This window comes from Chaetura pelagica, unplaced genomic scaffold (genome assembly GCF_000747805.2).
Source record: "Chaetura pelagica isolate M959 unplaced genomic scaffold, ChaPel_1.0 scaffold121, whole genome shotgun sequence".
Classification (NCBI taxonomy): Eukaryota; Metazoa; Chordata; class Aves; order Apodiformes; family Apodidae; genus Chaetura; species Chaetura pelagica.
In genome coordinates, this window is record NW_009954546.1 from 2680709 (window position 1) to 2705953 (window position 25245).

The following is a 25245-nucleotide window of genomic DNA, read 5'->3' on the forward strand; positions in this document are numbered from 1 at the left end:
GAGAAACCAGGAACAAAGTGATTTGGGCACAGGAGGGAGGGAGGGGTGGGATAACATATGCGAGCCCTGCTCTGTGTGTGTCTGTGTCCTGTGTGTGTTTGCTTAGTGTGAAATTAAATTATTATTTTTTCCCAATTTCAGTCTGTTTTGGCCAGCGCCTTCACCTTCATCGGTGAAGAACCCTCCTTGTCCTTTGTCTCAACCCAGGAGCTTTGTCCTCTTCATCCCAGAGTGTGTGTGTGTGTGTGTGTGAGAGAGCTGAGTAAGTGGCCATGGGGCTGTTCTTTGTTGTCGCCATGACATTTATTGGCAAGCCAGGCAGGAGAGAGACAAGGAACCACAACAGAGCAGCTGTGCATTAATCAGAAATCTCTCCCTCATAGGTCTGTTGACAACGATAAAGCATTAGAAAGGTGTCAGATGGCTGACTGGACTGAATGAGTACAAGTGACATCAACAGATAGGTGGAAAAAAATCTTACTGGCAGTGAAAAATAGCTCTGTCCCTGTCCTGGGGACATGGTGCCCCTGTCCCAGTGTGCTATACCAGCATATTGGCATCCCTGTACACCTGCAAGGAGATGTGGAACATGTTATTCCACTTGAAGTTCAAAGGGAAGCAGTTTGTGAATGGCTTGTTAGAAGTAGAGATTTTCTTTATTATTTCCCATCATCTCAGCAAGAAAAATTATATACCACTATGCCAGAAAAGAAACCTATTTAAATAAACAATCAGGCAAACAAATATATTTGGCAATATAGGTTTTTCAGTCTCTAAATTTGCTAGATATTATATTAGTCATGAGAGAGAAAAGCTTTTGTTTACAATTAACTTCACAAGTCTGATTCCCAGTGAAAGACAACACACTGAAGAAAGGACTGACAAAAAGTTGTCCTATTTTATAGATTAAGGACAGAAAAAGGAGTTTGTATGGCGCAGCACAATGTGTATCTATTTTATTTACCTTTTACATATTCCAATTATAATGTCTAAGCACTTAGCAAGATGGGGAAAGTGCTGTTATCTGACTGTCACTATAAGAACTACAGCCTGGAGCAAACTGAATGGTTCTCCCATAGAAGAACTGATCCCAGAGATCCCCAGAGTTCCCACATTAACTCTGTTCTCCCTTCACATCACCTTACGTGCACTGTAGCTTATCAGCTGAACATCCTTCCTTGAGTGAGTCTGTAAAATCACCATCTTTTGATCCCTCATCATTGATGAGGGGGATGGGGAAAAATTTTAGGAGAATTGTTTCTGCCAAGAGGAGGAATTAAAAATGGCTCTGTTAAATTTTACACAACTTCTAATTGTGGAGAGGTTTTATTCAGCATTTAAGTACAGAATTCAAGTTTTATTCAGAATGTATTAAAAATTTAAGTGGTACAGCTTAATCCACTTTGGAAAGGAACAACCCAAACACATCTTAATTGATTCATCTTTGTGTGCAGATAAGCTATGAATTCCTCTCCAAGAAATGTTCCTGCTGTTTCAGGTCTGAACATACTCAGGTGGACTTTGTCATTGGTCGATACTCCAGAAGCAACTGGGGTTAGGTGTTTTACCCTTCCAAGTCTGTTTTAAATCACAGATGCTTGGGAGGACAGGAGGACACCACTATTGCACTTCAAGTAGCTTCACTAGTACAAAGAATTATCACATCAGTTGAAGAGGTTACAAAAATCTATTTCAACACAATCCACCTGCAATCTGTTTTCAATTACTCCCTTGAGACTCCTTAAATGTACACGCTTCAGATACTTCATAATAACTGTGGTATTTTACCATCCACTGATGACACCAGGTCTTGTGAATAAAACCTCTGCTGACTACAAAATGCAGGCCATTTAGTGATAGTGCCTCCCTTTGCTGCTACCCCCATTCTGTGAGGAGGTGTTAAGATTCCCATTCTCTGTTTCTTCTTCCCTTTTCCAAAGTCATTATCCCTCCAAAGCCTTGTAAAAGTGCTTTTTATTTTAGATTGCAGACAAGCAGAACAAAGCCAGGTAACTGTCTGTAAGAGCAGGGACATTACTTACCTAAAGGATATATTCTTTTTATACTAAAGGATAGACACTATCCTTCTGTTCCTCATCCCCGTACCCCACCCTGTCAAAAAACCTACTTTGACAATTACTGCTTCTTCCCCCAGAACAGCAAAAGATTCTGTCACTTTCTGCTCCTGAAGCAGTGGCAGTTGAAAAAAAAACAATGACAGGTAAAGGAGAAAAAAATAACAAAGATGGAACAACTTATTTTCCTTTCCTTAATCTAGATCTTGACAGAAAGACCACTAGAGATTCCAGAAGGAAATGAAATCAGGATGAAACCAAGATGGATGTTGAAAGTAAAATAAAGCACTCACAAGTTGGCTTTATATTACTTTTTCTCTCCAGTTATACAAAATACAACTGCTAGCTAAAACAAGCACAAGTTTTTTATGGACTGTCCTGTTTCTTTTTCTCTGTAATGCTTTCTAGAGTGATTTTTAAAAAGTTATTTTGTGGCACAGCTGGTACAGCCTGGCTTCCTACTAACTGCTGCACAGAGCTTTGAAACACACTGTGGAGCTCACAGCCTCGCTCTACATAGAATTTTTTGAGTGGAAGCAGCCCCACGTAGATGCACACATCTAAATACACATGCAGGGTGAAACTGCTTTCTGACATTCCCCTGGGGACCTTCAGCTGACTGGGGATCTGCCTTTGTGTAACATACAAGGATTTCACCTCTTAAGATTTGTACTCTTCAAGACAAAATATTAGAGACAGACACATAATATACTTACAGTACTGGAATACAGATATAATGAGACATGCTAGATAACCTACTAAACATACTTGCTCCACTAATTCAAAGCTTAAGACATACACTGAAAAAACCCACGTTGTTTAAAAAAATACTAAAAAAAAATAAAATAAGCTTATTCCTCTTCCCCTCCCGTGTTTGGTTTTTTTGGTTTGTTTTTTTTGGTGTTTTTTTTTTGTTGTTGTTGTTTTACTTTCTAGAGATGATGCTGCAGGAAATGCTAATAGTAATTAGATTTAAAAAAAAATAAAAATTAGAACCTATTTAGCTAATCAGGATTAAAAAAAAAAAAAGGCATTTAAAAAATAATCTATTTAAAAAATTATTCTAAGAATAATTTTCAACAATATTTAGTATTTAGAAAGTAACTAATTTACTTTCATCTGCAATGTTGTAGCAGTTGTAGTGCTGTCCTGTTCTTCATACTTTTAAAGAGTTTACAGGTGCTGGGAACACAATACACAGATGAGACTGAAAAAGTTACTAGCTGGATCAGACATATCCACAGTTTGTTAGCACTCAGCTGATAAGCATTCTACAAAATTATTTAGAAAATACAATGAAAATATATAGAAGGCCACTCAACAAGCAGAAACACAGATGAACACAAATGTTGGATTACGGTCCACTGACTCCAGCAAGATTTTCCATTTCTGTGCCTGTTTCTCCGTTTATAATGTAGTCAGTGATTTGCAGTGGAATCGGGGACTTCCCTAAGCCTTACCTATCAGACTCCATTTTTGGTTCATGTGTGTGCTGGCTTTGGCTGGGATAGTTAATTTTCTTCATGGGGAGAGTGGCTGAACTGTTGTGTGAAGCTTAGTTGCTGGCTGGTGTCAAACTACCAACAACATGCTAAAAGTTGTAATTGTAAATGGTTTTAATAGCCTGTTACGCAGTCCCGAATATGAGCAGGTATTATATTCATTTTACAACACAAGACATCATGAATAATCATGCACTCCTTTGTAATGTGTCTGTGAAAGTTACATTTAACACTTTATAAACATCTCTGCAAAGTGGAATGTGCTGTAGAATCAAGTTGATGATGCCTTTTGGGTTTTGACAAGGAGACATCCTTGGCCAACTGGTATGGTGTGGCTCACAAGTTTTTCTTGCAGAATTTTCTCTGAATGTCTGAAAACTCCCTGCTCTCAGAAATATTCTTGGAAGGTAACACAAAGCACTGTATTTAAAATGAACTCATAGGAAATGGAGGCAGTAGAAAAAGGTGTATTTCTGCCAGGTAACACAAGACCAAAAAAAAAAGAAAATTATAATTACTACATCCCCAAAAAAGAGTCAGCTAAGGATAAGCCATACAGCTGTGGCTCCTCCGTGGAACTGTGCTTTCAAGCTAACACAACCACTTAGTAACTGAGGGTAACACACAGTTCCTCTGAGTCACACATATAAAAGAAAAGAAGGGCTGAACCAATGTTGTGCTTAAATAGCACATTTGGGTAATAAGCTGAAATAATTATGGCCCCATCACAGCCCTAGTGGGTTTTCCCCCACATCTTCTGGTGTTTGCTAGCATAAGGAGCACAAAGCAAGACTGACTCACAAGTATCAGTGGGATTCAGATAAAAATCAGTTCTTCTTATCTTTGTATTTTGGAGGGATTTCTTCCTGACTTAAATTGTTATTAAAAAAAACCCACAACAAACCAACAGGAGTATAAGAGCACCCTTTGAAGAGTTACAAACATTTATGAAGAACTAATTACATTGCTGATAATTGAAAACAGATTCATTATGAACTCAACATGTGGCACAAAAGTAATTTTATGGATGACGTTATTTCTGCATCAAGCAAACTGGGGAGTGAAAAGCCTTGCAAAGAGTCAAGAATTACGAAACATAATCCCCTAGTATGGCACAACTCAGCAGGTAAGATTCAAAAGACAAAACATTACACCTCAAGACTGCAACAACAAAGAGTTTATTAGAATCAAGAATATATAATCACTGTACAGAAAACATTCAGAGTTGAAGTGTGAAATACTGAACTGCTCACTATGCATTCTGGTTGCTGAGTCTGTTAGTCATGATTTAATTGGCTGCCTACAGCTGGTTAACTTATCAGAACTTAAAAAACATTTATGTAAGGAGGGAAGAAATGATTGTCTTTTCTAAACGGTAACACTGCCCAAGGTGGGAAATAACGGATGGGAAATAATGGTGGGAAATATACAAATTTTATTAAAAACTTACTAAAGGAATAGAGTTGGCGACAAGGCAGTAGAGGAGACTGCCATAGTTTTGCGGTTTTTTCCACACTGAGGAACTGCAACCTTATTGCTGTAGCTTCACACATACTTGTCTTCAGTACAGCAATTATTTTTTTAAATAAGAAAATATATTAACAGGTACAACAATTTACCATCATATCCAGCCTCTTCCAGTTATCTTTGGCTTGAAAGGAAGTTGCTTACTTCAACCTTGAGACTCAGAAGTTTTCACTGGAGAGAAATGCCAGAGTATCTGAGCCGCAGGGATGGTATCAACAAACATTTTCCTATGAAAGGTGGTTGTTTTAAATCTTTCAACAAACATAGACTCAAAAAGCTTCTCTACCTCCTGATCTCTCCCTTCTCCATGCTACCAAACCTGCAGCTTTTGCCTTCCAAAACTGTTTGTTGAAGTCCACAAGGGCTTGAGAAAGTCTCTTTCTTGAGCATTTGCTTGTTTCCACAACATGTAGGCAGAAGGCTTATTTTCTCCAATACTAAAAGAAACAAAAAAAAACAACCACATAGCACAGTATTTATACAACTTTGTTTACTCTCAAAACCCAAAACTTCTGTGTAAATTGAACTCAGTGTTTAAAAACATGGTGAAATGCCTAAAGGCATGTGATTTCCACAACCCTGTAGGAGAACAAACAGCATGGAAACTAACTCCATCTGCCCCTTGACAAATGGTTTCATTCAATTTACGCAATCCTGCTGCTAGATTTTGTCTTTATTTTGGCATCCAATAGGAGAAAAATAGAAGCTTTCCCCAGAGGGAGAAGAACTACAGGTGCATTTTGGGATGCAGCAGAACTAATATTTACATCTTAATTTGAGTTTGTTCCTAAGTAGAGAGCAGCCAGCCCTTAGTAGAACCCCAAATAGTAAACCTACATTTTAAGTGGGACACCTCTCATCCCCCAAGCTTTCCCTTTCTTAGTCACTGCTTAACATGAGCCCTGAATTTAACTGACCCAACTTGTAAATTTACAAGGAAAACAAACTATGAAGCTGTCACTTCAACTGGACACTGTTTCATTCCTCTGCAGAAATAAATAATGCTGTTAAAATTAAAATTACTCTTGAGGGAGAAATGGCTATCCAGACTTTGTAAGTATCGAATAAAATTAGCATACACCTTTGTGGCATTCAGGATGTACAGTGCTTGTCTTGAACAATCCAAGAGATAAGTGATGGACTTTGGTACTCAGGATATCTGTTGTCTGTCTTGAGGCATCTGAGAGTTGACCAACATCTGCTGATGAACTAAAGAGATGTCTCAGCAACCCACCCAACCACCTCCTGACCTGAGAACTGGGGAGTTTAGTGTGGGACATGCTGAGTCCCAAAAGGAGACAAAGGAGTTCTACAGCTGGCGCTGGGAGCAGAATATCCAGTGATAACCAGGCCTTGATATGGAAACCACCAACATTGCAGGACAAGACAAGGAGTGCCAGTCTCAAGCTACTTCCTAGGACTGAAACTCCACAGCAAGAAGCTAATCCTGTGGTGCCAGCTGACTCAGCCTCCTCCTTTGTAATGGCTGATCTCATCAATTAGCCAAACAAAGACTACATAGCCCCTAGCATCATACCTGCCCCTGCTATCATGGAGAAGATAGAAGGATTTTCTCCCTTATGCAGGGAGAAAAGTGGAGGTGCAGTGGGCAAGAACTGTATAAAAATCTGGGACTCTATGGATGCATTGGAAGCACTTTTCCACCAGGAACTACTTCCCCACCAACGACATTGATGACATCGCTGGACCATGGGTGGTAACTATGTTCTCGCTTGCTGTCCTGTATCTCTCTGCTTTCTCCTCTCTTTTCTGTCCCTGTTTTCCTCCCTGTCCTATCCGCTTTAGGGACTTGTTGTGTTACTGCAATAAAAGTTTGTTGTGTGTGTGACATCTGACCTCGTTTGCATCTTAATTTCACCATTTGGGATCACCTTTATAAAAAATTGCCACGTATCCAAATACTGGATCGTGACAACCTTTTTCTGGTCTTCAGCACTATTGTACAACACTATTAATTTATCCTAAATGTTAAATTTATTTTCTCTTCAGACAACTGTTTTTTGAAAACCATTAAGGAGACAAGGACAACATAAAAAGGTCTGTAAAATATCTGGTAATAGAGATATGTTAAAAAGTAAACTAAAGGCTTTATAACACAGCTTTGAACTCAACTCTTTACAATATTGTTATAAAAAAAAAACCACACCCAAAACAAGCTGATGCCAAAATATCTAGACTGCTTTATCCAAGAGCTGTACTTATTACTCAGTGACATATAACAGAATGCTGACACAAAATGGTTACTGCAATAACATACCTTCCCCAAAAGCTCTAAATTGCTGCAGTAGACAGCATAGCTTCCTTGTAGGCCTATTTTGGAGGCAGTGAAAGAACAGATATCTATTGATAACAAAAAAAACCCCCAAACAAACAACTTGTTGAAGGGCATTTCAAATGAAACATTGTGTGGCACTGGGCCAACATCTGCTATTGAAGCGTGTGCCATAGTACTTGGGCAATGTTGTTCTTTGTTTGGTTGTTCTTTTTCAGGTAACTTCTATTAAGAGCAAGGCCACTGGCAATTCTATGTAGCACAGACATGAACAAATGGAAAGCAGCAATTAGTCATTGTGTAGGATGACCCCTTTACAGTAAATTCATTGACACATTAATTGTTAATTTGTTCAACGATTTACAGACTCTGTGAAGACCCCAGGAGCTAATTCTTAAAAGTACCTCAGACAAAAAGGAAAGGTAATGATTTTGACTAATGAAATACTAAATATCACTAAAAAGTGTCCTATCTCACTTGCAGTATAAAGAGAATGTACATTAATGACATTTTATTTTTATTTTAATTTTTTTTTTAAATATATAGAGCTCAGTTCTTTAGACTTGTGAACTGCTGATTAATTTTTACTATTTTTTGTACCCTCCTCACATTTAAAAAGCATTGAGTATTCATGAAGAGGAAAGCCAGCTAGTGTAATTCTTTACAGAACATGAACTAAAACAGTAATCTGAACTCCAAACCTGGCAGAAGAATCCCCCATCACGTGGAGTCAAGAGATGCCTTAAGCACTTACAAAGCAATATACTGCTTTTTGCAATTTAGGCACCCAACCTCAAAAGTACAAAACAAAGCTAAAAGCACAAAGGTAGCAAACTCTACAGCAGAGCTTGAGCAGAGCTCAAGATCTCAAGGAAAACAGCCCAACGTACTGGGGAGTCCAAAAAGGGCATGGAACTCCAGATGCATTTCACCCAGCACTGGGCAGAGGGAAAGAATTGTCTCCCTCCACCTGCTAGCAACACTCTGCCTAATGAGGTCAAGAAAGCTAGTTGCCTGTCTCTCCCACAGGATCACATTACTGCCTCACAGGCAACTTGTTCACCAGAACATTAGCAGTTTCTTTGAAAAGCTCCTTCCTGGATCATCATGCCCCTAATATCCCACAGCCTGTGTTTGTTGGGGTTATTCCTCACCAGTTGCAGGGCCTGGCACTTCCCTTTGTTGAACTTCTGGAGGTTCCTGTGAGCTCATTTACACAGCCTGCCAAGGTGTATCAGCTACTCCTCCCACTTCTGCATTATCTCCATACTTGCTGAGGATGTACTTCATCTCATCACACAGGTCATTAATGAAGATGTTAAACAATTTTGCCCTCAGTAGCAAACCCTGGATACACCACTAGTGATGGGCCTGTGGAAGAAGTTTGTGCCACTAATCACAACTTTTTTATCCCAGCACACCATCCAGTTTCCGGTCCACATCGGTGTCCATTTCTCTGATTATATTGCTCTGGTTTGTGTATAAGGGTATTAAAGAAGGCATGTCATAGCCTTGCAAAAGTCAAGAGAGAATAAAGCTCTCACCCAGTGCACTTAGCTAGTCATTTTATCACAGAAGGCTATCACACTGGTCAGGCATGCTTTCCCTTTTGTAGATCAGTGCTGACTATTCCCAGTCACCTTGATTCTGTTCTGCAGGTGCAAATCTGCAGCTAGAGAAGTCAATTCCTCCTAGTGCCACTGTCACGGTTTGACTCGGGATCAGCAGTTAAGCCAGCCATAGTTAAGGAAGCCTAGGAAAGTTAGGCCTAAGAAAGAAGTTTACCTTAACTCATTTATTCTAGTAATTAAAGCTAAAAAAGTTCTGGGTCCTTCCCTCAGAGCTCCAGCTTTCCACCCAGCAGTTGTAATACGACGAGTAACATCCCACTCAGTATGATTGCTAAGGTGCTTTAACAACTTTTCTGGGGCCACTACGAGCTTGCTCTTCAGTCCTGGCAGCAAGAACATACTTTGTGTTTGCTGGAAAATGAACTAAAACAGCACAAACAGCAAAGTTAAGTCTCAAACTTACCACTCTCGACCTCTCACCTTACTCAGCTTTCACTGAGGCCATCGACTGAAAAGATATCTCACCTGTGCAAACTTGTGTATCTGCTCCACCACAGCTGCAAAGAGGGCATGGACGCTTTCATCAATTAGACTCTGCATATAATGGACAGCTTCTTCATCAGACAGGTCCAAACGGAACTTGTCCTGCACCTGGAAGGGGGAGAAAAAATAATTCAACTGTTAAAACACACTAGATTATCTGAACTATACGATAGCAGACATAATTAGTTCAGTTATGGAAGTTTAGTAGAAAATCAATCTATCTTTTACTTCTAGGTTACAGCACATGCCTATTTTTAACATCTTTAAAAGAATAAGTATTTAAGTAAGTCAGAAACAGCCCCCTACAGTTGATCCCCCCAATTAGTAATATAAATGCTTGAGGTCAGAAAGTCAAGAGAAATACCTGGACATTAAAGTTTAAATAGAATTGAAATACTATGAGAAAAAAATACCCAACATTCACTGAAGAAGAATGAAATGCCACTTGAGAAAAACCACACAACTTTACATATTAAATATTAAAAACACTGGAAGAGTCTGGGTGATCCTAATTATTTTTTAAAGTACCTAAGTACTTCCTTATTCTAAATTTATTTTCAGATAAAACTGTTTTTCAGAAACTGAGAAGCAACTAAGTAAAGAATACAGAATCAGAGGAAGGGGCAAGCAGATCAACCCTGTCAAACTGACCTTTACACAACAGGTGAGATTTTATTAATTTTTATTATATCCACCATCCACGAACAGTTGGTTGGTGTCACTGCTTTTATATTGTTTTTTCTTTTGACAGCAACATATTTTTACTATTGTACCAATAATGGATGTTGTTCAGTACTTGCAATTGGTCTATGAATTAAAATATTTAAGCACTGTAATTAAGAATACAGCAACACTTTGCTATTTCAGCCTTGGCAAAACCTTGAGCCATGAATATTTACAACAGTGCAGGGGATACTCTGCTGTGAATTCCAACTAAGTTCATGGCAATGGTTTGGGACTGCTCCAGATGGCAACATCTCACAAGAAATGTTACCAGGGACCTTCCTTTGGAAATACTCAAAAAACTTCTGTGCATAAAACCAGCAAGACCTTAAACAGATCATTAGGGGGAAAAAAACCAACACAACAACAAAGCAAAACAGAAAGAAGAAAAAAGAAAAAAGCAAAAAAGGAAAACACTGCTTTACAGGAATAAGTTTTGCAGGTATGCTTTTATCTCTCACAACATTGATGACAGGAAGAGGCAGAAACAAGCTCTTTGGATGAGTTCAAATAATGTGAAGTAGGGATTTGAGGAAGTGCTATAGACACCAAAACATACTTTTGTAAGTTTTCTGAAGTGTTGGTTGTGCAGCAAGGTCTGCATATAGGAATGATAAGTGTTTAGATTCTTTCCGGAAAAAAAACCAACAAAATTATCATAATAGTTCAAAGCTGTGCCAGGGGAGATCTAGACTAGAAATTAGGAAGCCTTCCTTTATCACAAGGGTATTACAGCACTGGAACAGGCTTCCTAGAGAAGTGGTCAATGGCCCAAGACTGTCAGAGTTTTAAGGAGCATATGGAGAATGTTCTTAACAACATGCTTTAGCTTTTGGTCAGCCCTAGTGATGATCACTGTAGATCCTTCTCAACTGAAAGTCTATTCTATTTTGTTTTTTGGATAACAACGTTAACCTTAGGTTCTAAATTTATAAAACCATTCGTACTGTTTAAGAACTCTGAAAGTTCATCATGTTTCATAATTAAGGAGTCCAAGATGCCAGCATTCTCTAATCAACCCTAAATCACAAAGTTTAAAACTACTGGTAGTTTCGAAAAGTAGTCCTGACCACATTATGAAAACTGCCCAGCAAATTCACATTACTTGTAGAAAATAATGCCTGTCATCAAACCACATGCTTCATTCTCATATATTTCTAGCATAATGAGCTAGGTGAACTTTTATCAAACACCTTTTGCATCAAGTATGCACTTATAGCTTATCTGTGAGAATCTCTTTTACAGATTTTTATACTGAGACAGAATGCTTCACTGACCACTTTTGCCTATTTAAGAATTGCGACTTACTGCCTATCTGAATTTCCCCAATTTCTATTCAAACAGTTAAGCTCATTAAAACTTTTTATATTAAAGAACGGTCCATCAGAAATCTCTCCCCTGTAGGAAAATACCAAATGACTTGAGTTGTTTCTTAATATTTTTCTAGATTTGGCTAAGGAGACTGACTGTAAGAAAAAATCAAGCCTTTACTGAAAACTTTCCACACATTGACTATTTTTTAAAGCATTGACAAAAAAGTAAACCAAATTATTCCAATAATATTCTTAATAAGGGTGAATTTGTAAGATGACACCAACTTTTCTTCCCATTTTGTATTAATTTTACGCACCAAGGATACTACATATGCAACCACCCTCTCCACAACAGCAAAATATTCTGAGCCATTTAGTATTACTTCACATTCATTTCAAATGCAATGTATTCCAGAACAGCAGCCTTCAGCACTACAACAAAAAGCTCGTTAATCTCCCAAGTATGGAAAGATAATGTTGCTTCACTCAAAATACTGTTGTAACTTTGAGGCTGGTATGTCTGACGTAAGCATAAATCCATTTTTTCCATAACTTCCTCTAAAAAAGATTGATCAATACAAAATCCATTAAGCCAGTAAAGTTCAAACTCTCAAGGATGCAAGTCCCAGGAAGAGATTTAGAAGATACTTCAGGCTAATATTATAGGACTTTTTTCTTCATAACAAACGTGATGAGAAGGAAGTTTATTCTCTCCCAGAGACACATTATAAGTTTGACAGCCAATGATGCACACAGTAGAATCCAACTGAGTTTAATGGACTATTCTCTTGTTTGCAGTTATTCAGAAGCTTAAATACCTCCCCAGATTACAGCACACACTTCTGGCAGATCTATTTTCACACTCACAGAACAGGTGAAGTAAAAAGAATTCAGAAAATTACTCATTACAGTTAGAAAAAATTACTGTAACACTGTTAAACTCTAGTAACCAAGCCCTTCAGCCAATTCCTAATTTGTTCACAGAAAAACTCATGATGTCTCGCAGCTAGTGATATTAAGATGAAACTTCATTCGATGGAATTAATATAAACTCACGTCTCATCTTCCTCAAGAACAGACTGGATTACTGATATATGTGGAAATAAATTTATCCACAATAAGACCTTAAAATCCGATTGCAATTTACACCAGGATCAAGTGCTGTTGAGTACTAGACCTCTGCATGAAATTTTTTTTTAACACTGCAATTAAAACTGCCTGCTGCAACCTATCTGAGAAGCAGCATGCAAAGACGACAGGTCACCTCTTGAGCTGCATCAGCAGCAAGATTAATACACACTGACTTACAATTCTTGTAACAAAACCAATAGTAATTCTTATTTGAAATTTCTGAGTTCCAAAGCAAACCACGTATTCTGAAAGCCAATAGTTTATCACACAGGAGGTGCAATTAGGAAGAGATATTTGCATTGTGTAAACAAAATAAAATTGGTGGGGAGTCATGGTCTGATTAGTTATAAAATCATCTCATTCTACAAAATTGTGAAGAATGGCCACCATAAAGGCATAAAAAATCTGCAAGTGGAATTATTTAAGAGTTCTCATGTTGGCATTTAAATTAAGTGAACTGGTTTAGTTCAGTCGTTAGTGATTGTCAAAAAGAAAAGAAACATACTTGATGAAACTGGTTAAATTTTCACTTTGGTTCCAGAAAGGAAAGTTTAGAACTAGAGAGTCCATGAAGATACCAACATTCAACTTCAAGGTTTCAAGTTGGCCACTTTCTATTCCTTTGCACAGTGGATATTTCACTAAAATGTAAAAGGACTGGATTGCAGTAATATGAAACTGCATGACTAGAAAATTTATTATACTTCCCCAAAATTGGAAATGTCCTTTCAGGAAACTACTGTCGTTTATGACAGAGCTTTTCTTTTTCAAAAGACAAAGAAAGTAAAACTTAAAAGGGGGGGATGGGGGGGTGGGGGTGAGGGGAGAAGCACTTAAGTAAAAATTAGCTGAATTGAGAATGACAACAGGAGAAAAAGATGGTCATCACTACAGAATCACACAGAGGAGGGAAATTTAGCAAGGCAACAAGCTAGAAAAGGAAAAAAATACAGCAAAATCAACATGGAATACTTCTTTGCATCACAATTATGTCATCTAAAATCACATATTTAACAACAAATTCAAGAGGAAAGCACTACAAGAGGAGGAACAGGATACTTAGTAGCTTCCTCACCTTTCAGCACGGAGAAGAAAAACCACAAGAGTGTTTTTTCCTTTTCCCGTTAACTTGTTTGTTTGTTTTCCTGTAACTGATATGTATTAAAGTTCTTACTGCTGCCCCATGCCATGACTTTCTAAGTATCTGGAGAGACTGTAGATTAAAGCATTAACTGAAAGATCCTCTTTTTTTAAAGCAAAGCTGAATTTATACAACTTTTTTTTTTTTTTTTTTTAAATTATGGTTTAAAGCTGCATTTACACATTTCATTTACAATCAGATCACAGTTTGCAGATATATTATTATGCTTTCTAGTTTAAACATAAGAATTAAGGTGTTAAAATATGGGAGGGTGTGGGATGAAAGAACAAAACCAGACATCAATTTTTACTAAACTTTTCCTGAAAAAAACTCCAAACAAATCCAAAACAAAACAAACAACAACAACAAAAAAAACAACACACAGACACCTGGTGAGAGTCAAGTCAAAATTAGAATTAACTTCCTCTCTTCCTCTACTTGCCAAAACCACACAAAACACTTCAACCTTTCAACACTTCAAACTTTCTCAATCTATTGGAAAATACAAAAGCCATGATCATATGATGACACAACCTAATCGGAGCAAACAGTAACTAGAATCTCACAGTTTAAATTCTGGAATAAGTAAACAAAGTCCCACACCACAAATGTTGTTATGGGGAAGCAGAATACTATGAGAGGTAAGACTACTGCAGAAATGAAACTATTCCATGGAAAACAGTGGTATTTCCTACCAAAAAAAACCAACAACAAAAACCAATAACCATCAAAACAGAGCCACAAAGGCACCCCAAATCTTGTTCTAAACATATGACATTTCAAAACTTAATAAATATTTACAGAATCACAGAATCACAGAATGTTTGGAGTTGGAAGAGACCTTAAAGATCGTCGAGTTGCACCTCCCCTGCATGGGCAGGGACACCTTCCACTAGAACAGGCTGCTCAGAGCTCCATCCAATCTGCCCTTGCACATCTCCAGGGATAGAGCCGCCACAACATCTCTGGGCAGTCTGTTCCAGTGTTTCACATTTGATATGATATTTCACTAATAAAAGGGAAATTGTGTAGTTAACTGAAAGGGAAAGGGCATAACATCTACCGGGATAACGGACAGTGTTAATGGCTAGTGAAAAGCTACACCTTTTGCTTTATCTCCCAAGAGAACTTTTCATTTTGAAAGGAAAACAGATTGTATGAAGCAGATTTCAGAGAAAACTTCCAGTCAGGCTCACAAAGGTGTGTACAGCATAAAAATCAGGATGGCAATAACGTGATTAAATACTCAAGAAAAACCTAATAATAAAATTAAAAATTGCAGCTAAAGATCTGACAGAATTGCAGGTCTATGTCCTCATTAAGTTGAATGAATCTCCATGTTTACCTTTCTCCATTTTGGTATTTTATACTGTTCGAAGTGTGACAGGCTTTGGACTGAGAGATCACACACAAACCCAGTTCAGAACAGTGCTAGTGCAGGTAAGCGCACTTCATTGCAAATCCACAATTTTCACTTGTACTTTTTACTCCTTAAATACAACTGTCCTTTTCCTCCCATTAAAGAGCAAATTTGTATACCAGTTGTTTTTGTTTTTTTTTTTTCTTTTTTACTTCAAGTCTGAGCTATTGTACACTATAGACCATAGTTACACTTGTATTAAACTCAGGATTTTTTCCTTCTTATTCACAAGCATCTTCTCCATGCTAAGAAGTTACCTAAGATGGATTAGGTATTTAAGCCTGAACATCAAGACTTTTGAGAAATTCTTTGGAAGTTTTTATAAACTTCAGGGCAGCATTCAAATCTGTACTTAACGAATATTGGTATTGTGTTTTCCACAATTACTTAAGAAGGTACTAATACATTTTAAGGTAACATATCACATGAGATGAGAACTCTTTCTCAGTTCTGTTTATTTTTCAGAGTATTTGCAAGTCAGCCATTCTGGAGACAGATGGCTGCTCCAGTATTTATTCTTCCACCAACTTTAAGCTGCACTGCTGGAGGTTACTGTGACTACTAGCTAATAATTTTATTACTTCAATACAGGATTGCTCATTGCAAAGTCACAGAATCGTGATGGTTGGAAAGGATCCCTGAGATCACCAAGTCCAACCATAAGAAAAACAAACAAACACAAACAAAAACAGCAAAGGAACAAAACCCAAGCAAAAAAAAACAACAAAAAACCCCAAACAACAAAAGACAACCATACAAAAAAAACCCCACACAACCAAAAAAACCCCACAAACACAAAACCTACAATCTTGGCTGTTAGAACATGCCCTGAAGTTCCTTATCTACACGTTTCTTGGATACATCCAAGGGTGGTGATTCCATTTCCACTTGGGGCAGGCTGTTCCAGTGTCTGACCACTTTTTCAGTAAAGAGCTTCTTCCTAACGTTCAATCTCCTCCGCTGCTGCAACTTCAGGCCTTTTCCTATGATCCTGTCATTATTCACTTGGGAGAAGAGAGCAACATCCCCCTTCCTACAAGCTCCTTCTGGTAGCTGTAGAGGGTCAGTGAGATTTAAGAGAAATTTTGGTGTCCTTTCTCAGTAAGTCATATATAAATTGGATATAAGCACCCTTGATGACTATTAAAATCTCAGATAAAAATCAACTGATAGCCAAAAAGAAAACAACAGTATTTTATGATGTTCTCATTATTATTTTTACTATTTTTTTTTACCAGCTATTTTGCTACCTAACAGTCAGGATTCAACATTCCTGTAGCAGAAAATGACATTTCATTCTTGGCTTAAGACTTAGCACATTTACTCTTTTTTTTTTTTCAGCAAACTACTTTTGTCCTTTCCCTGCTGCTAGTCCAAAGAACTCACTGTACAAACTATATATGCTCTATTTGCATGAACAATTTCATTTAAAAGGCTATTCCAACAGCAGCTTTTGTTTTCAAGGCTTTCCTTTGGAAAAAAAAACACAAAACACAGTACCGAAACGAGGCTGTGTAGGCTTCTGTAATATTTTGTTTTTAAGAGAAGCAAGTAAGGACATTAGTGAACATCTCTACACTGAACTTCCAAGAAAACAAGGGTTTCACCTGCTGAAATACATAAAGATTATGCTGTTCCAGCTCAGAATTTCATATTGCCTAAAACCTTATAATGAAACAGACAGCATGATATAAACAGGAGCACGGAAGTGTTCTTGCAGTTGGTTTGTGTAATGTTTGGTTTGGTTTTGTGTTGTTTTTTTGGTTTTTTTTTTAATATATATTTTGAAACAAATTAATATACATACAAAATCAACAGCCTAGAAACATAAAAGCTGGGTGTGCAGCTGCAGCATCATTACCCAAATGGACACAAAGATGAACATCTGCCCAGGCAAAATAAGCTCCATCTCAATGTGACACTTTTACAAAGAATAAACCTCCCCAGAGCACCAAGCAAATATAAATACTGCAACAAACAGACTCTGATCAAGCAAAACTGAGTTTATTTCTGCTATAAAAGTAAGTTTTCTCTTGGCACTAATAAATCTCAGAAATGTTTCCCAGCTCCACTTTTTAACAAATACCGGTCTTTTCAGTTGGGTGGAAATTGTCAGACCTCCACTGTCTGAAGTCATGTCAAGCTGACATTAAAAGTCCTTTCTGTTTCACTAACTTGGGAACTCAACTCTCTAATTATCCATTGATGGACTCCTGGAGAGAAAAAAGGATGGTGAAAAAGCACAGGGACTAGAAAAGCACAAGGAGTTTTTCTACAGACTAAATGAAGAAACTGGCAAAATTAGTGCAGGTTTAGCTAGCTCAAAAAATCTTTCTGTACCTGAAGTCACACTGTATTTCTGCTTCAGTTTTTATAGTTGTAATACAAGAAGAATTTTACTTTGCTGTGTTTAATGTAAAAGGAAAAAAAAAAAAAGTCTGCTCTTTCTTCTTGCTAGTTTCCAAACATTGATAATATTATTTTTCTTATCACAGTGGATGAGACCTAGTCAATGCTTGCACAGTCTTGGCAACACAGAGGGTGCTCTTAGTGTTACACTCCATAGGAAGAGAATTTTTCATTCTGCTGAATGTTTTCAATTTAGTCTTTTCCTGTGTATACCCAAAGGTGCTATCAAAACTGAATAGGGCTGGTTTCACAAATAGCAGCCACCTACTGCTTGCTGGAAGACAGGTATTGAGTCTGTATTCACAATAACCTCACCTGCAAGTGAAATAGTTGCAGCATCTTTGCAGCACCTTCTTTAATCAATGGGTATCTGAAACACAGCTCAGTCAATTAGGACACTGTCCTTTAATGCCTGTCGAGTTCTTTGTGCACCAATGAATCATTGGTCCCTGATGTTTTTCAATTGAAAGGTCAAATTTGCTATGAAGGACAGATAGAAACCATCTGGCTTTCCTGTAGAAAAATCAAAAGCTTTTTTTGTTAGGAGGTGACAATACTGAATACATTAGCTACATTTGAAGACTGATGGTCTACCTCTTCCTTAGGCAAAACTGGCTGTATAATTGACTCCATATTTTAGTCCTTACTACTTAGATTTATAGCACTGGCTAATTTAAAAAAAAAAACAAAAAACCACAACAAAAAAAACAACCAACCACAATTACTATTTCAGCTGTACTGGAAATAAAAAAGCAAGTAGCAGTAGTAGGGAAAAGAAAATAGGCATGTGTGGAGAAATCCTCATTGTATTATCAGTTACGCATTAACAAGTCAACATAAAGAGATTTCAGGCCAGTCTTTTTCCTGAAAACTGAGAAGTAGGAAAGAATAAGGGAAGAGTGGATAATTAAAAGGCAATTACCTCAAAGGCCACAGAAAGGCAGAGCCAAACTGGGGAGAATCTCTAGGTACTTTTCAATTTAATTTTACTTTGTGATATTTTTGAGCCAAAGTGGGCTTCAAAAAAGCCTAAATGAGAGAGTGGCAGCAGGAGAATAGTATCATGAACCATGAGGTGAAGCACACCAGACTGATAGTTTTCTTTATAAATAGTATGGACAGGACAAAAGGAGATCAAAGGATCAAAAAGGTAATTAATTTCAAGCTCTGCAGCTACTTTTTCTTGGTAAAAAAATTGACAGATCTTTTACTGTTAAGCAAAACATCAGTAATTTGAAGATGGTCCTAGGGTCTGGAGGATGGGGACAATTTTATGTAGTTGATAAAACACTGTTTTCTGGGTTCTTCTGAGGCAAACTAGTGATTTAACCTGGAGTGAGGAAAGTGAGTCACTAAAACAAGCTTTTCTTATAATGGAAAGGTAATAGCCAATATATCTAGCTATAATGGGTGTGAATGCTGGAAGAGGACCTACACAGGCATTGGAAACAGGGACAGGTATCCTGGGAAGAGTAGAGGGAAGATGCTCAGTTATGTAGGGATAAGGTCAGGAATCACAGAATCCTAGGGGTTGGAAGGGACCTCAAAAGATCATCCAGTCCAATCCCCCTGCCAGAGCAAGATCATCTAGAGCACATCACACAGGAACTTGTCCAGGTGGGTTTTGAATGTCTCCAGCAAAGGAGACTCCACAGCCTCTCTGGGCAGCCTGTTCAAGTGCTCTGTCACTCTCACAGTAAAGAAGTTTTTTTCTGATGTTTAGGTGGAACCTCCTATGCTCCAGTTTGTATCCATTGCCCCATATCCTATCACTGGACACCAGTGAAAAAAGTCTGGCTCCATCCTCCTGACCCTCGCCCTTAACATATTTGTAAACATTGATGAGGTCGCTCCTCAGTCTCCTCCAAGCTAGACAGACCCAGCTCTCTCAGCCTTTTCTCATCAGGGAGATGTTCCACTCTCTTCATCATCTTTGTGGCTCTGCACTGGACTCTCTCAAGCAGATCCCTGGCCTTCTTGAAGTGACCATCAAGACCATAATTCTTCAGCTTATCTACGAGGATGCTGTGGGAGACAGTGTCAAATGCTTTACTGAAATCAAGATAAACCACATCTACTGCCCTACCATCATCTATCAACCTAGTTACTTCCTCATAGAAGGCTATAAGGTTGGTCAAAAATGATCATCCCTTGGTAAAACCATGTTGACTGCTCTTCATGACCAAGGAAGGCCAAGGCACAGCTAGAATTGAAGTTGGCAAGAGATGTAAAAAAAACAAGAAGGGCTTCTACAGGTATGTAATCCAGAAGAGGAAATGAAAGAAAGTGTACCCGCAGAAAGATGAGCCACAATGGTGAATTAGTAACTACAGACAAGGAGAAAGCTGAGATTCTCAATTTTTTATATATATATATATATATATATATATATTATTTTTTTTTTGGAACAGGCTGCCTAGAGAAGCTGTGGAAACTCCATCCCTGGAAGCCTTCAAGGCCAGGCTGGATGGGGCTCTGAGCAGCCTTATCTACTGGAAATTGTCCCTGCCCATGCAGGGGAGTTGGAACTAGATGATCTGTAAGGTCCTTTCCAACTCTAACCATCCTATGATTCTGTGGTTACCTGGTTAAAAAGAGCTTTTCCATATGCTGTCAAAGAACTGACATGAAACTTCAAAGGGAGCTTTTTTTTGGTTTACAGGTCAATGCTGAGTAATTTATTTTCAGGTTTGATTTTAGGTGTGAGAATGGTCAGCACTGATTTAATTTCTGAAAACCAAAGTTTTGCAAAATAAGTAAGAAGGTTCTGTCAAATTTTGTTACACTCTAAATCTGGATATCCTGCAGAAGTCATTGGGAGTTTCTTCAAGCTAATAGGAAGAAAATCTTTCTCTGATAAGGAGAATCACAGAATAGCTTGGGTTGGATGGAACCTTAAAGATCATCTTGTTCCAGCTCCCCTGCCATGGGGGCAGGAACACCATCCACTAGAGCAGGTTGCTCAAAGTCCTGTCCAACCTGTCTTTAAACACTTCCAGGGAGGAGGGGGTAGCCACAGCTTCTCTGGGCAACCTCTGCCAGTCTCTCATCACCTTCACACAAAATCATTTCTTCCTAATGTCTAACCTAAATCCACCCTCTTCCAGTTTTAAGCCATACCCCCTTGTCCTCTCACTACAAGCCATTGTCAAAATTCCTTCCCCAGCTTTCCTGTAGCCCCTTCAGATACTGGAAGGCTGCTATGAGGTCTCCTTGGAGCCTTCTAATCTACAGGCTATATAAACTAAACTGTCTCAGTGCATCTCCACTGCAGACGTGCTCCAGCCTTCTGATCATCTTCATGGCCCTTCCCTAGGCTCACTCCAACATGTCCATGTCCTTCTTGTATTGGGGGCTCCAGAACTGGGCACAGCACTGCAGGGGAGGGCTCACCAGAGTAGACAGGGATCTCCTCCCTCAACCTGTTGGCTATGCTTCTTTTAATGCATCCCAGGACACAGTTGGCTTTCTGAGCTGCAACTGCCAACGTATGTTGAGCTTCTCACCAAGCAACATCTCAAAGTCCTTAAGGATGGACTTGATGACCTTAGAAGACTTTTCCCAACCTTAATGATTCAATGATTCATGGCTGCTCTCAATCCACTCTCTACACAGCCTGTATTTGTGCTTGGGATTGCCATGACCCAGGACACTGCACTTGGCCTTGTTGAACTTTGTAAGGTTGGCATGGGCACAGCTCTCAAGCCTGTCAAGATCCCCTTCAAGGGCATCCCTTTCCTCTAGTGTATCAACCACATCACAGAGTTTTGTGTTGTGAGCAAACCCATTGGGGTGCACTCAACGCCACTGTCCATGTCACCAACAAAGATGTTAAATAGCACCAGTCCTAGCACTGATTCACGAGGAATGCTACTTGTCACTCAGCTCCACTGGGACATTGAGCTGTTGACCATAACTCTTTGAGTGCAACTATCCAGCCAAGTCCTTGTCTGACTGGTCCCTCCATCAAATCTGTATCTTTCCAATTAAGAGAACAGGATGTCATGCAAGACAGTGTCAAATGCTTTGCACAAGTCCGGGTAGATGATGTCAGCTGAGCAGCCCTAGGTAAAAGGCCACTAAATTTGTCAGGCATGATTTTTTCTTAGTGAAGCCATGTTTGCTGTCACTAATGAGTAAAATCAGCTTATGCAGAGCTTGTTCTCTTGAACAAGAAGAACGTGCAAGTACTTTCACACATGACAGGAACTGAGCACTCCGCTTTGCTTACACCATCCTGTGGGCATAAACCTTGTGAAACAGGTGTAATATGTACTTTTTTTTCACAGAAAGTTGTACATGAGACAAACTGCCCTTTCAATTTTGTCTCGGCTTGATATGCTTCTCCCAAGACATCTCACAACTATTGGACAGAAACGACACCTAGTCAGTATGCTTTCAGTTAGATTTTAAGCTTGATCATAGAATTGCATCTGCCATTTAGTTCCTTGGGATGTTGTTACTAGAAGGCAGATTATTTTGGCAAAAAAAGTCTCCAAATATTAAGATCCTGCCTTCCCTTTTGTTCCTCAGGTTAGTAATAATATTCCTGAAGAGTGTTTTTCTCATTTACCTCAGCAGTCTGAAATCCTTTATTCTATTTATTTATTTATTTATTTTATTTAAATTGAAATCATGCAATGCCTCACTGAAGAGGACATGTCGCACAAAAAAATCTCTTTTTATGATCTTACTTTGTTTCCTGGCTTGTCTAAACATAAGATATTCCAATGATTGCTGACTTCTAACCACCTTTTTAGTCTAACTAATGAGTATCCACTTGAAATACACATTTATATCACACACAGAATGACAAAAGAGAGAACAAGAAATCAAGTCACACTAAATTACATTAGTGTTCTCTATTCTATTTCAATTTATTTTAGCCATCATTATATTATGGTGTATGCACACTTTATGTTGTTCTACAATATGTATATGATTACAAAATTTTAAACTTGATTCTGGCTCTACAAACTTGGTGCATTACTTTCTGAAATTTTAGAAAAGGGGAACACTAAAAAATACTTCCAAAGATGACTTTACTCACTAGCATGCTTTTACATGTCACTGGGTATTTCCTCAGGAGGCAGGCATCTCCTGCTGCATAAAGCACCTCCCTGTCCCTGCCTATCTAGGTGAGGAGGATACATTATGTCACTTTAAGAAGCTACAGTAGATTGGAACCTGAGATACAATCTAACATCCTAATGAGGAACCAAAATTGTGGCCATTCAAGAAAAATCGTTCTTTAGAAGTAACCTTTAGAATAATGAATAAGAATTTGAATAAGAAATCTTTAGAATAATACTTGGTAACAGCAGCATAGCTGCACCTGCTGAAAAATTCAGTATCAAGCATCTCTATGCCAAAACAATTTTTCATCAAAAAAACCAAAACATAATACAACCTTCAATAAGCACTGCTTTCTTTTAAAACAAGTGCATTTTTTCTACTATGCAATCTTCCCTGTAATTTAACCGTAAATTACTAATCTGATTTATCACCAAATGTAGCTGAGATTACCTTTATCTTGTTACCGCAGTGACCTGACTTCAGCTGCCTGTAAGACCAGAGCCTCAACAGTTCAGCCAGGCCCCTAAAGCGAAGATGAGGGCTCCAGAAGACAGAGAATGAATGTTACTAGAGCACCAATTAGGGAAAATCTGGCTATGAACTTCCACCTACACTGTAAGGCGGGATACCTTCTTAGACACAAAAACATTTGTAAATCTTCACCTTTGTCTTCCATGAAAGTGCTAACACAGTTGAAATGGATATTGACCTGACTCACACATCAAAGGTAATTTAATTTTACAGGTCAGTCTAACATGGATCTTTAGCTTGTTTGAGTCTGTTGAAATATATATATGGATTTTTTGTTTAAAGCTTTAAGAAAAAAAAAAGATCAATTGAGATGCTGAAAGTATTTATTCAATTTTCCTACAACAAGGTACAGTATTATCTTGTTAAATGACTGAACAAACTTGCCACTCAGCCCAAAAGATGCAAGACATCTTATTCCTTTTTTTAATTAATACTAACAAAGATCATAACTGATTTCAGATGGGCTAATGAGCATATAATATGCAGAATGAGTTTTCCAACACCTTATTAAACTCCCCCCAATAATTATCTGTTCAGTATTGTATCATGTTCTAAAATTATTCTGATCCTAGCTCATTTACAGCTGATTTGCTAACTGCTTTTTTAAACCAAAAAAGTAAAACCAAAATTTGAGAACGAAATAAAACAATTACTTCATAGAAGCTTTTAACATAGTTGTATGTAGTAGATCATAATGTCAACAACTGCTTTATGGAAGGTTCCTCTATTTATCTACTGATTAGAGATCCCATTAAGATATATTATTTTTACATAAACTCCAGGAGTATATTCAAAGGCAAAATTTTGAACCAAAAGGTCCAAACTTGAACAGTTAACAGGAGTTAAAAACAGCTGAGTTGTCAAATGAATGTTTAAATAAAATAACAATACTTGGGGGAGGGCTGAAAAGTCAATGATTTACAAAGAAAACATTTACAAACAAGTTAAACAATTTTGTTATCTTTCTGATAATACCTTATTGTGTGGGTTTTGCTCTTGTTTTTTAAAGGAACAAATGCACTGCAAATGAAACTACAGAATTTGGGAAAGTACTATCTTTTCCTCCCCCCCCAAAAAAAAAAAATTGAAAGTTAATTATATTCCTTATAAAAAATACTTGCCTTACTGTTTCAGCTCTAGCTCTTTTCACATGTTAATGCTTCTGTGAACACACACACTTGAACCTACCATGAGGGTAAGTCACAGATCACCAGGCTGCAGCACTGTTAGAGCTCAGTATCCCAATAACTAGTTGCTGCATTTGATCTAACAGTGAACTGTCATACAGCAAATAAACATATTCTTCTCATGCAAAGAAGGTACTAATATTTGTACTTTGTAAAGTATTTATAAGTAAACACACTGATGTAATTTACAGCTCTTAGAACTTCATTTCAGAGTTTGCTTCCTTCTATGAACTCCAATTGGATACAAACTTCACAGAATACACACTTCACAGAATCTTGGTTTTTAACAACTGTGTATCAGCGAACTGCGACACACTTAGCATTAGCAGCTGCAGAAACGACTTACTGGCTTTCAATGTTGCATCTTGGTTTGCTCTTTCAAGAAAATTACATGAGAAATTTAAATAGGGTAAGAGAGTTCTAGAAATGTCTGAAATACTCAAAAGGCAGTACATCAAAATAGCCTTTTACAGATATTTTACAGAATCTGACTTTCCATTATTATTCATTGCAGAATGCAATATGCCCGTGGAGAGTGCTTCCACAGAGTTTATCAATATAAAATATGATACCAAGATAGTAATAAGAAACAAGGATATTTCAGGTTAATTGGCAGTGAACACTGGGAGACTGGGTCTAAAAAAATGCCACAGCTCATGAGAACATTCAAGGCATGAATAAACACTATACAGTCAAGCAACAGTGAACTGTGGACAGAGATGAGCAAAATTAAAACAGGTAGCAAGTCTCAAACTTTCTGCTGCAAACATGAAGGAACCAGCACACTGGAATTCAATTAAACC

The 25245-nt window shown here is 37.9% G+C and overlaps 1 protein-coding gene across 1 annotated transcript in view; it reads right to left on the bottom strand.

Moving 5' to 3' along the window:
* Positions 1 to 5414: 5414 nt before the first annotated feature.
* The window catches only part of PIK3C3 (phosphatidylinositol 3-kinase, catalytic subunit type 3), a 74339-nt gene continuing 54508 nt past the window's right edge, over positions 5415 to 25245 (bottom strand). The window contains exons 25-27 of the mRNA XM_010005040.1: positions 9494 to 9619; positions 9183 to 9391; positions 5415 to 5541 (exon numbers count right to left, since the gene is read on the bottom strand). Coding sequence (XP_010003342.1) covers positions 5415 to 5541; positions 9183 to 9391; positions 9494 to 9619 — 462 coding nt within the window. The remainder of the gene's footprint in view (positions 5542 to 9182; positions 9392 to 9493; positions 9620 to 25245) is intronic.